The sequence below is a fragment of the Hemibagrus wyckioides genome, linkage group LG27 (assembly GCF_019097595.1).
Source record: "Hemibagrus wyckioides isolate EC202008001 linkage group LG27, SWU_Hwy_1.0, whole genome shotgun sequence".
Lineage (NCBI taxonomy): Eukaryota > Metazoa > Chordata > Actinopteri > Siluriformes > Bagridae > Hemibagrus > Hemibagrus wyckioides.
The window spans coordinates 11,032,698-11,045,000 of NC_080736.1; the positions used below are offsets into that span (position 1 = coordinate 11,032,698).

The 12,303-nt window shown below is 41.6% G+C and overlaps 1 protein-coding gene across 1 annotated transcript in view; it reads left to right on the plus strand.

The window, feature by feature from the left end:
* Window positions 1–12,303, plus strand: part of cgnl1 (cingulin-like 1) — a 33,822-nt gene that overhangs the window by 4,012 nt on the left and 17,507 nt on the right. The window contains exons 2-8 of the mRNA XM_058381640.1: window positions 161–1,827; window positions 2,026–2,120; window positions 3,505–3,610; window positions 4,073–4,174; window positions 4,855–5,003; window positions 6,965–7,106; window positions 7,365–7,577. Of these exons, the coding sequence (XP_058237623.1) occupies window positions 214–1,827; window positions 2,026–2,120; window positions 3,505–3,610; window positions 4,073–4,174; window positions 4,855–5,003; window positions 6,965–7,106; window positions 7,365–7,577 (2,421 nt within the window). The 5' untranslated portion in view covers window positions 161–213. The remainder of the gene's footprint in view (window positions 1–160; window positions 1,828–2,025; window positions 2,121–3,504; window positions 3,611–4,072; window positions 4,175–4,854; window positions 5,004–6,964; window positions 7,107–7,364; window positions 7,578–12,303) is intronic.

A 12,303-nucleotide genomic window follows, 5' to 3' on the forward strand; every position in this document is an offset into this window, starting at 1 on the left:
TTCATTGTTGCAGCCAAATAAACCCTGTGAACGAATCAAAGTTCACCAGACGTTAAAATCTCATTAGTGGGCTGTTAGAATTTCAAAACATTCACAGAAGTCATTTGGATTTGAAGGTATCTGTTTTGGGACAATAATAAGCTTATGGCTTTGTTTGCAGAGGTTGGCCATTTCCAGGGATTAGGATTTGAAATCCTTCTCTCAGCATTCTTGATGGAGTCCTATAAAGTCGGTGGTCTTCCAAATACTGGACTACAGTCGAGCTACACTCACCCTGCACGTGCAAGAAGCCAAAACAACAGCAGCTATGGCCTCAGTATCAGGGTTCAAGGCATAGATGGACATCCATATGTTGTTCTGAATAACCAAGACAGAGGGCTCAATCCTTATGCAGCCCCCAATAGCAATAACGGCTACAATGACTCTGAAGGGTCCTTTATTGACGACTATAAGGATTATAACTTCAAAGCACCCATAGAAAATCTCTCTGAAAACCCCTTTGCAGAATTCCGAGCCCAGCATCAGATTCCATACGTCAACCCTTACAGTGACCTCTCTGACTCCAGAGACACTCAGGCAAAGAAACCTATACTAAACTGTCAGAAGCATCCAGAGATCCTCCAACCTTATGACCCGAAGCGCAATACCTTCGGTAACGTCCAGGCAACTTCTCCTCAACCTGAGAGTAGAAATACATATCCAGAGTCTTTACCAAAAACAGAAAAAATCTCTCCAGGTTTCAAAGCATCCGATCCAGAGCAACCCAAAAGCACAGATCCACCAGCACAGGACACAAGAAAATGGGCTCAACCACAGGCTAACCCTCAAACATACCCATTTAGAGTCCAGCCTCAAAAGGATTTACCTAAAGCCCAGACTCGGCCTCAAGCTAAACCTCAAGTCCAAGCACAACCCTCATTCAAACCTCAATCTCACTCCCAGGTTCAACCACAGTCCACTTTCCAAGGTCCCTCCCAGGTATCCCAGAATGCCCAACGGCTTCCGGTTCCTCAGGTTTCTTCCAACACCAGCGTTCCCAGTGAGCCGTCCTCCTACAGGTCTCCAAGTACAACAAGCAGCACAAACTCCAGTCTGGAGCGAAGGCACAGAGAGCCAGACATACTTCCTTTACGAAGAACCGACTCCAGCGGCCCTGTGCTTCAGTCATCACGCTCACGCAATTCTTCCATATCCTCTACCACCCCTACCAAGGAGGAGCAGTTAGAGGCACTATATGGGGACAGCATTAATCGCCATGAAAACCGCCGCTATATCCCTTTTATGCCTGGAACAGGCCGAGACATTGACACAGGCCCCATCCCAGGTGTGGATGAGCTTATCAGTAAGTTTGATGGAAAAGATAGCCAGAGGAGAGGACGCACAGGACGGAGGAATCGTATCAACCCAGAAGATCGCAAACGTTCTCGTAGTGTTGATAGTGCCTTGCCTTTTGGCCTGCAAGGTGATGCCGAGTACCTGGATGAGGTGAGCCGTAACCGAGGACGGTCCAACGAGCATCTGCTCAGGCCCTCGCAACTTGTGCACAAGTCCCCATTTTCCTCTTTTGGACGGAGGACGGTCTACAGAGAAGTGTCACGGATGAGCAGTGAACCGGCCTCTCCGCAAGGAGCAATGCCCAGTGTAACAGATTCCATCCTAGGCTACAAGAAACCGCTGAGTCGACCCTCCATTCTGCCTGTGGAGAACAAAGGAACAGAGGTCAAGAAAATAACACAAAGTACTAAGACTGTGACCAGTGTGGCTACAACATCATTGTCCAGAGCTGTTCCAAACCACAGTAAGAAGACAAATGAAATGGTTGCTGAGGTATGTAAGATCTTATCATTTCGTCTAAAGGTGTGAAATGAATGGATTGCATTGTATAAATGATCAATGTTGAGTAAATCCTTGTGTTGATCAGACAGCTCACTTATATAAGGTTTCACACACATGCCTGGTTTAAAGAGGAAATATCTCAATGAACAGCTGTGCACTAATGTTTTTTTTTTTTTTATCTGCTAACAGACAACACCTGATCTTCTGAAAGGCCAACAAGAGCTGTCACAACAAACGCATGAAGAGACTGCAAAGCAGATTTTATTCAATTACCTCAAAGATGGGTGAGTTTTCAAAACGGCTTGTTTTAAATTGACAGGTTAAACCCAGTTTTGTGTGTTTCTTAGCACTAGAGCACTATAGTCTGATATGATACTGATATGTTTAAACACAACAACCTGTCAAGTTTTATACATACAAATGTCCAAAAGTTATCAGAGACTAGTTTACAGTGTACAAGGTTTCTGACTGCTCAATACCCGAATGAGTAAAGAGCAGACTCAGCTGTTTAACATTCATACATGTACACCCACACACCCAAAACATGCCTCTCTGCAGTCTCTGACTCCGAGTACATGATGTACAAAATTCCCTGATATATCAGAACTACCAGTGATTACACCATGACACATACCAGCACTATTCCGTTTATCTCTAAGTTTTTTTTGTACCGTATACAAAAATGTGAGGTGTTATTTTTTCCAGATGATTCATTTTCACCTCCTGTAGACACCACATCGGTTGTCCTCCTCCCTACATGACTCATTCTGTGGAATTAAGGGAGGTGGACGTGAGTGTGAGAGGGTTACAAGGAATCAGGCATCTCCTACCACCTGTTCTGGAGATTTGTTCTGTTCTGCTTAACCAGGGGCTAAAATTCCTTGTTTCCTGTTCCTGTGTAATTCTGTATGTTTGTTGCTCTGCATCAAAGGTGCAGTAGAAGAGACCCATAGTACTGTACTGCTTAATGAATACACGTCTGTAACCGTACACTCACACAATATCGTGTTCTTCGTGTCAAAAGTTCCACCCTCTTTGCATTCCTGATGTGCTGAATGTAGAAAGATGAAGCAGCGATTACAGCTGGTGCACTCGGATCAGATGTCTGCTCTTTAATAGAAAGCTCGGGCGTTTGGTAGGAAAAAGTCGGGTCAGTTCTTAGAGAGCATCCGTGCACGCGTGTCTTTCCTGCGTCAGGATAGCATGTTTTATTCAGAGACGTTGAGCAGAGAAGTCCCTATTAGGTGACACTATTAAATCATGCTCACCGAGGCGTGTGTGTGTGAAGAGGTTCAAGGCCACTTTGTAACCATTGGTCAATTTAAGTAAAATGAATGCAAACACACTAACATAATATGGTCCTCTATTCTCTGAAACATTTGCTTGTTGCTTCTTAAACACATTTGCAGGCATGTGCCTGACGAGGGGGGAATTAGAGTGGGCAGTTCATGAAGTGACGCATCAAAGCTAAGTGTTCTGCCCGCTCTGCTCTGGCTATGAGCCAGACTGCCTTTTTTTTCTAAGAAATGTCAAGGATTAAACTCTGATCCTCTCTCTCCACACACACACACACACACACACACACACACCCAGGGCAGGGTGGCGAGGCAGGAGAGTTCATAGTAGCGACATGTGTGAGAGCACCATGTGTCCTTGTATGTTTCTTAGGAGCAGCGACAGTGACGACACCACCAAGAGGAAGGTCAACCTAGTGTTTGAAAAAATCCAGACACTGAAGTCACGGGCTACAGGAAGTGTGCAAGCGGACAACAGAGTAAGCCGTTGTTATACTGCAGTAATTGGGCTTAGAACAAGGCAAAACTATGAGCTGCTTATTACAGGCTGTCCACTCACAGAGGCTTTTTACCTCACCGCCTGTATTTACCCAGCCAGAGCTATGATCATGGCTAATGTTTAAACATGTGCATGCTGAATGAGAAAGCTCTAGAGTACAAATGTTGTGAGTAGCAACACGCTGCCAAAATCCAAACCTCTGCTTCTTGCCAAAATAAAATGATCCTGCTTTCTTTTTTTCCGTTAAGCAGCAAAAATATAACTCCATAAACTTTTACGTTAGATAAATGTGCATGTGCATGCATACCGATTGTTCAAAAAATAATTTTCGAGTAATAATAATAAGCCAGTATTATAGTAGATCACAATTCAGTATACCGGGCATTAGCCTGTTTATTATGTAATGTTACTAGCTAGTCACATATCAATTTTCTCCTGGTAGTCACCAGACCTTTCAGCCCAGGCCAGAGCCTTGCAGGAGCAGAAGGCAGAACTGGAAAAAGAGGTCGCAAGTCTTAAAAAGCTGCTGGAGGATGAAAACCAGGTACTTTATCCATACAGTGGTTTGTTCTAAATCTTCAGAACTTCATTAACTGCACCTTTGGTCTTTGTCGGAGGTTTTCACATTGGGCAGGTTTGCTGTGGTCCGAATCTGAGTTCTTGCTGCTGTCCCTGAAGCTTTGCTCACTTGATTTGATCAAATTCTGGTCCATTTGTGTTCATTTTAAATGATCCCAAATGTGCATGAAGAACAAAAACACGATTCACCATATTTTTTGTTTTTTATTCAGTCTTTTGTTGCTATTATGTACAGTTAAGTGAAAACACACATTATTATTATTATTATTATTATGTCTTTATAGGATTTAAACCCATACACAGATCACTTTACTTCCTGCACAAATGCAAACCTCAGTACTAGTTACATTCACATTACCAATTTCTCATTTTCATGCCCTGTATCTGACTGCGCTGCCAATGTGAAAGCCCCCAGAGTCTGTTTACTCCATGCATTCATCATGTACACAGAAAAGCCTGCTGTTCTCACCTCTGCTTGGGAAATAACCACATTAAGCAATTAGACTGGATTATGAATAAAATTGTGTCCTGAGATTAAATGTTGGTTAAATCTTCATGAACTGTCAGTGTTGCATCTTACAAGACCGTTGTAATAGTGTATGACGTGGGCCTGCTTTATACCTAATATTAAATCATTTTAAACAGAAACAAAAGGGACTGAGTGAAAAACAGGAAAAGGCTGGAGCTGGCATCAAGAAACTGCAGAAAGAGCTGGAATTTAATCAGACTGAATGTGACAAACTGCAGGACAAGCTGGCCAAAGCCGAGGCTGATCTACGCACCACACTGGAAGAGTAAGAGTCAGTTGTCAAGTGTATTTTTTTTTTTTTGTGAGGCACCAAAGGAAATGTTTCCATGCTTGCAGCAGTTGCTTGCCCTGAATGTTCAGTAAGTTTTGTCAAGACTTAGTCTTTTTAAATAAAACATTGTTAAACTGTTAAATTATTCCCTGATTTTTGCTTCAGATGTATATAATAGCATTGAGCAGAATCCCCTAATGATTTAAGGGATTAGGTGATTTAAAGGCTAGATGGACGAAGCCCCAGCTTTTTACAGAGTTTAATTGCTCTTTTAAATTACTGTATTTCTATCCTGACAAAAGCAAACATTAAATAGCTAACACAATGAAATGCTAAAATTAAATGAGGCATTTTCTCAAGGTTTTAAAGATAATTTGGTAATGACCTCATATCTTCTATGAAACAAAGCAGTTCAGATATTTTGCCCAATATTAATGATAGCTAACTAGCATACTTTATATATAATAAATACAATATACTAATACAAAATACAAAATACTTGCCGACTACAAGTTGGTGTTTTGGTTACTGACATTAAGCTAAGTATCAAATAAATTATTTTGCAGCTATAGAGCAATCATTAGCTAGCTAAGAAATATTAACTGCTAGATAAATTAGCAGTTAGTCCCCTAGTGATAATAACAAAGCAGTTGAACCATCATATTGAATTCCAGCCTTGTCCCTGTATGAAACTGGGTCTGGAGACGTCTCTGTGAGCTTGTAAGCAGGACTGCCAGGCTGCCACGCTTAAAATGGCAGCAGGCCGATTGGGGTTTGATAGTGTTACACATTTGGCAGCACTGAATGTACTAGTGCTCTCAATGCTGGTTACAACTCAATTCTCTATAGTTCAGTACAAGGATTTTATTTAGATATTTTAAAGACGTGCATAGATGGACAGAAATGTATTTCCCAATTCCCGACACACAATATTTTTCATCCGGAATTGCTAGTCGACAAAAAGTTCCTAACTACACTAAGATGTAATTGTTAGCTACTGCAGCATGCCTGTTTCTGAGGCATCACCCAGCACCTTCTCCAGGTTGTACACAAATAGCACATCTCCTCCCAGTGACGTCACTGCAGCAGTCATTTCCTCAAACCTTTCCAGTTAGTCCAGAAAATGTGTCCAGCTACTCATGACATTATCATCCACCCCTGATGGTAGAAGTGCAGAAATGGAACACTAGATACATATATACCTGTAGTTCTTTGAACCCTGGGTACCACTTATGGTTCCTTCTTAGGGTCTCTGGAACCAGTGCTGGACAGAAGAGAGCTCTGTGAGATCTTTTGCTATATAGGATCAGCAAATACTGCACCATGTTTTTCCTGGAAGCTGTTAGCATGTAAAGAAGGTATCTAAATCGTTCATACAGGTCCACACTTACTTTAGTAAAGGTACAGAGAAAGATTTACAATTTATTTAGAAAGCCAACAAGCACAAGTCTAAGGTTTGTATCTATAGTCTGCCACTGAGAAAACAACTTTATGACAGAAATAATGAGACTTTTAAGATCAGCCCTGGTGGTGGAGCAGATTTTTTCTTGCAATGGTGACACTGTCCCTCAGGCCAAGAGTCAAAACACCCTAAATTAATTTCTTGTAGGGGAAAAAAAACCCATATAACTACTGCTATGATGTTATGATGTAGATATTGACCAGTTGCTGTAATTACAAAGAGCAGTTATCCCATTCACAAGCCTTTTTCTATCTCTCTGCCATAATGGCTTGTCTGTTTAGACTTTTAGTGAGCTCTATTTCTTTAGAGAGCCTCTTGCACATATAAAGGAACAATTGCTCAGGCAGGTGGAAGAGGGTCCAGGTGTGAGATACAGACACAGTCAATGCTTAATAGGCTGCAAACACTCCGTCAGTAGCCAGTCAGACATATTACAGTGTGCAGGTGTTCAGACTGTGTGTGTGTGTGTGTGTGTGTGTGTGTGTGTTTACAGGCTTTTCCAGGTGAAGATGGAGAGAGAACAGTATCAGACAGAGATCAGGGACCTGCAGGATCAGCTCTCAGAGATGCATGACGAGCTGGATGGAGCAAAACACTTGCAGTTAGACAGTGCAGAGAAGGAGTCCATGATGGAGGTGAACTGCACATAAACAAGCCTGTCGGATTAATAATACACTCTACAGCTGAATCTTTAAGATATTTTTGGTACCTTTACTATTGGTACTTAATATAGGAAAAGGAACCTGAATAAATCTATGATGCTTGTTATATATTATTAGATTATAGATTTCCTAACACATGCATTCCAGTGTATTATATTATTGGTTTATATTTTCATACTTATATTTCATCATCTTTTATGTGTTTTGCTTGTAACACTTTCGGTACCTCAGGACCTCATGAGGTTGAAGTTGGATCTACAGGAAATGGTGATGGTGAAAGAGGAGCAGGAGGATTTGCTGAGGAGGCGTGAGAGAGAGCTGACTGCTCTAAAGGGGGCACTAAAGGAGGAGGTGTCCACTCATGACCAGGAGGTGGATAAACTAAGGGAGCAATACGAAAAGGAGATCCGTAAACTTCAGGGATCTTTGGAGGAAGTTAAGCAGGTAATGAACTCCCATCCCCCGTTTCAAATTGTTTTCTTTTTATCATTTTGCTCTAGTTTCAGTATTGGTAATGTGGTTTTGTCACATTCACGTCTCTGCGATGAAACTCTCAGTAACATTTGTATTTATTCAAGTACTGAAGGAATGTGTGCAGGGAACTTTAAGAAAAAGATATCACTATCATCTGTCAATCATATTTAGTTGTGTATGCTTTTTTTTTTCTTTACTCACTGGTGGATGACAGCTTATAAGCTGTCGTCATCGTTTTTCATGTGAACTATCACCAAAATACCAAAGCTTGTTTACATGGACAGGAGATACTCCGATAAACAGCATTTGATAGTTTCATCTTTTGCCAAATACAAATACAATGAGGAGCTAAACGCTGAGGAAGGACACGAAAGGGAGATCTGCAGCAGCCGCGGGTTGCGTCTGTTTGTTTGTCAGCATCCTGTTTTTGCAGGGTGGAGTTCCTTCATGTTCTCTACTCTGTTCTCTGCTGAATGGGGTTTTTCCTCTTTAGTGTGGCCCCCCAATGCTGGGCTCACTTCCTATTCAGTTCAAAAGCACTTCCTGTCCACAGGATTCAATTGTCATGAGATCACTTTTAGTGGTATAAACATACTTGTCATGCAAAATCATATGCATTTACCCTAGTCTCTATAAAATACAGAAAGCTGGAATGTTCCTCAGCTGTGGTTTTTTCGTAAATGCAATGCTTCACTAATCACCAGACTGATTGGATGAATTTTTGTTACCGAGTTCTTCCTTTCTGTGGCTTTGTTAGTGTTGACAAGTCGGCCCCATGCAGAGAACAATGCTGGAAAGTGGAACACTAAAACGCCCTCTTTGCTGCTTAATTGCAGTGGCAGGCCGTCACTAATATAATGAGGTGCTGATGGGGAAACCCGCTGCCCTGGGCCTCTCTTTTTCTTTATTTCTCTTTTTCTATGTACACTTTTGCTTGCTTGCTCTTGCTCTTCTCACTCGGTTGCAGTGCCCTCTTGTATAGTGACATTTCACAATATGCTGTAAGTGGGTCAGTGATACAGGGGTCTGAAAAAGAGAGGGGGACAGGAGGGCAGTACATGGGTGTGCTTTTTTGAAATTGAAATGGATGGTTTTGAAAGAAGATTATTATGCGCTTGCATTCTTTGTGTGTGCGTGTGAACAGTAGAGACGGAGGAAATTTGGAAGATTGGAGACAAGAAAATAAAATGGTACACTGGAAACAGTGATACATTTAGATATAAGGAACAAAAACAAAACATTAGAAACAAGGAAATTTGGAAAATGAAGGAGTGGTGAAAATATACAATGGAAAGTACAGAACAGTAGAAGTATAAAAGGCACTGGAAACTTAGAGGAACATTACAACAGAGGAATTAGAAACCAAAAAACGAGAGATGAATTCCTGCGAATGAGCAGACGTGATGATAACAAATGAGGAAACTCTGATAAGGATATTGAAAATTGGAAGCACAGTGGAATGTTACAAACTTCTAGAGATCATTGTAATGAGGAGATATTGGAACCGTGTGAACAAAGAAGCTGGGAAGCAAAGCATTAAAGTGGAAACAATGAAAACTTGTAGGGAACTGGAATCAATTGAATACTGAAACAATATGTTATGGTTTGGCTCCAGTAGGATACACTAGCTGTATCTTGGTAACACTGGCACAGGGGTGGGGAGGAGGTCCATGGTGTCCTTCAGTTTTCTATATTGAGTCTTCAAATTAGCTTTACAGTCTCCTCCTTTGGAGAATAGGATATGTCCTCATTTCCCGGTGAAGACTATATGATGTGATTTGGCCTGGTCCTGTGCTAGCTGCCTGTCTGTGTGACGATCTTGTTTCCGTTAGTGTGACTGAGGTGACTGGGCTGTTTGGAGGAAAGGGGAGTCCCACAGGATGCCATGTGTTTCCTCAGCTATTGATGGCATGTTTTCGGGGCTATTCCAGACCTTTCTATGGGGGGTAGGACTCTTGGAACAGCAGAAAAGGTGGAATGAGAATAGATCGGTAGGAGTTTGGAGCAAGAGAAAGGTGGGAGTGAGAGAAAGATAAAGAGAAGAAGAGAGAGAAAGAATGAGGGTCGTGAGATTCCGTTATTGGAGTTCTGCCAGAATCCACAAATCTGATATTCCATCTGCTTTCTATCATAAACCTGCCCTTCCCCAGATCAGTTTTGGAGCTCATCTGGAGATTCTTTCAGTACAGCCTGTGTATATCTCGTATATATTCTGTATCTCGAATACACTCTTTGCTACTACCTTTGTTTTATCATATGTTATTGGTTGTGATCTGGTTACTGTAAATGGGCTGATTTGGGGTTAAAGCAGGACAAGAACAAATTTTTTCAATGTCCTGGATTCTTCTCCTCATTATTTTCCTGCATGAGTATCCGGGATGACCAATTCATGATCCCCCACTACTAAATTGTGTGCAAGGCTGAGGTTCTCCACAGTAACCCCCAGAGAGCTCTGTGCATCTAGGCTGAGACTTGGGAGGATTAAGATTAGGGTTTAAAAGCTGCGGATTTTCTTTTAGATTCCCACCGAGATTGGCTTTGCTGGCAGAACTAGACGTATTTTGGATGGGCTTGGAGAAAAGCCAAGACATTTTACCACTTACTAATTGAAGAGGCAGTGATGTCTCTGCTGCACTGGGCAGTTGTGTCTTGGCTTACCTTGATATTGCATTTGGAGTATGGTTTTCTGCTTCTCAGACTGGAATGTGATGCATTATATCTGTCAGTTCCTTTCAAGCTTTTTTTCACGTTTCAAAATCCAGACTTTCCGAACAGTTTAACATTTAGTCTGCTGTCGTTATAAGAATGTTCTTAGAATTTAAGAAACTGCAAGAAAAGGCTTTGACAGATCATTTCAGTTTGCTATAGGTTTGGTGAAGAATTGATGGAAAGATCAGTGATGCCTGTGCCACTCCTGAGTGATGTTTTGCTCCTTTGACTGTAGTGTAAAAGGCTCAAAATACATTCTTTTTCTTTTTACTTCTCAGTTGTGGAAAGTTTTGTCCTTTCAGTTCTTTGAAATCCCTTTACTCTAACCGTCAACAAACCACTCCTGAATCCAAGGACTTTCTCCTCTCACGACTCTAAGCACATGAACCTATTCCAAGAGACTTATCCTGACTGGAAAGAAGCCAGTAGCTCTCAAGCAGCGCCCTTTAATTTCCACAGTTCTTCTTCACCGCCCTCTGCTCCTGCTTGCTCTCCTGCTCCTCTGCATCTGTAAGGCTCTTGTTCCAGGCAAGGCCTATTGTAATGCATACGGCCAGGATGAAGGAACAGACCAAGTCTTATTCTGAGAATTGGAGAGAAGCTCAGGCTTTGGTGCTGTTGCCCCAGTCAAAGAGAGAGTACTTTGTGAGCGCCTGATAAAGTTTCCAAAGCCATGGGCGGCCTGCTTTTTGAGTTCGTACCTTTATCTTGCTGTGAAGTCATGCTCTGTTGTCGTCCATCTGTTGGAGAAAGAGGGGTAACTTTGAACAGTTCTATATGTGCATATGAATAGACAGCCCTGGGGGTGATGCACTGGGTTGGTGAATGGGACTGCAAGAAATGGCTTGAAGAGAGGACAGACCAGCAGGTTATCCTGCCAAAATGCACATCCTAAAATTGAGTCTGTGAATGGACATTGCCTCATCACTGCAGCTCTGTAGTGTCCTAACTAATGAATCACTTCAGCTACAGCATAGCAATGTCTTTGAGAACATTGTGCAGAAAGATCCTGTGTTTTATCAGTTCACTTGACATTTATCTGTTTATTGAAGGACACTGGATGCATGTAGATGGCTGAACGTGTTTGTCCCCATTAAATGTGCACTTGTAACATTATATTCTTTGTGTGTAACCGATAATTTGGTCTTGTGTTTGTGTGTTGGAAATTAATCAAAGCAGTTCAGAGTATGAAGCTTCAGGCTACAGGATGGTGTTTGACATTGGCTTTTGTTTCCTGGACAAACACACAGCATCAGTGAGATGGATAGAGTGACTCTAATGCAAACTAATCCTCGGAGGGCTGCACTATATTACACGCCTAGGATTAAAATACGTTTGTCCTCAGTTCACTATGGCTTTGAGGTGTTTTTCCACTCAAATTGCAGCTTTTTTACATTTCGGCCTCCATGATTTGAGAGTGGATTAAGCAGATTTTGGATTTGTGAATGTGAAAGAAAAGAAGAATTAAGCCCTATGGTTTGAGTTGTGGATTGCTGTTGACAGGTTTATTGTTTCTGCTCTGTGTTTAGGAGTATTGTAAACTTCATTGTCAAGACTCTTGGCTCTGCATCTGATTTAGTTGGGAATGTAGAGTGTTGTGTTTTTTACTGACCTGAGAATACCTTCAGAAAACTATTGTGACTTTGATTAAGGGCACCTACTGAGTCTTACACAGCTTGCAGTGTTGTTGGTACTCTGCTTTGTAAAGTTCTCACAATGCTGGTTAATGTCCAACTATGAAGAAAAGGCTGAGAGTAAACTGGAGAGTGCTTCAGATCGACCACTTCTCACTCTCCCTCTGAACTGGAGCCGATAAAAAAAAAACACTCAGACTCGTATAGCTCACACCTCTTCCACGCTTTCTCTTCTTTCTTTTTTGGTCTTTTTTTGTTATTTTCTCACGTTCACTTCTTTAATCTGTAATTCATTAATTCTTGCAATCATTTTTTTCTCTTTCTCAATAACACCCAGTTATTTCTTACTCTTT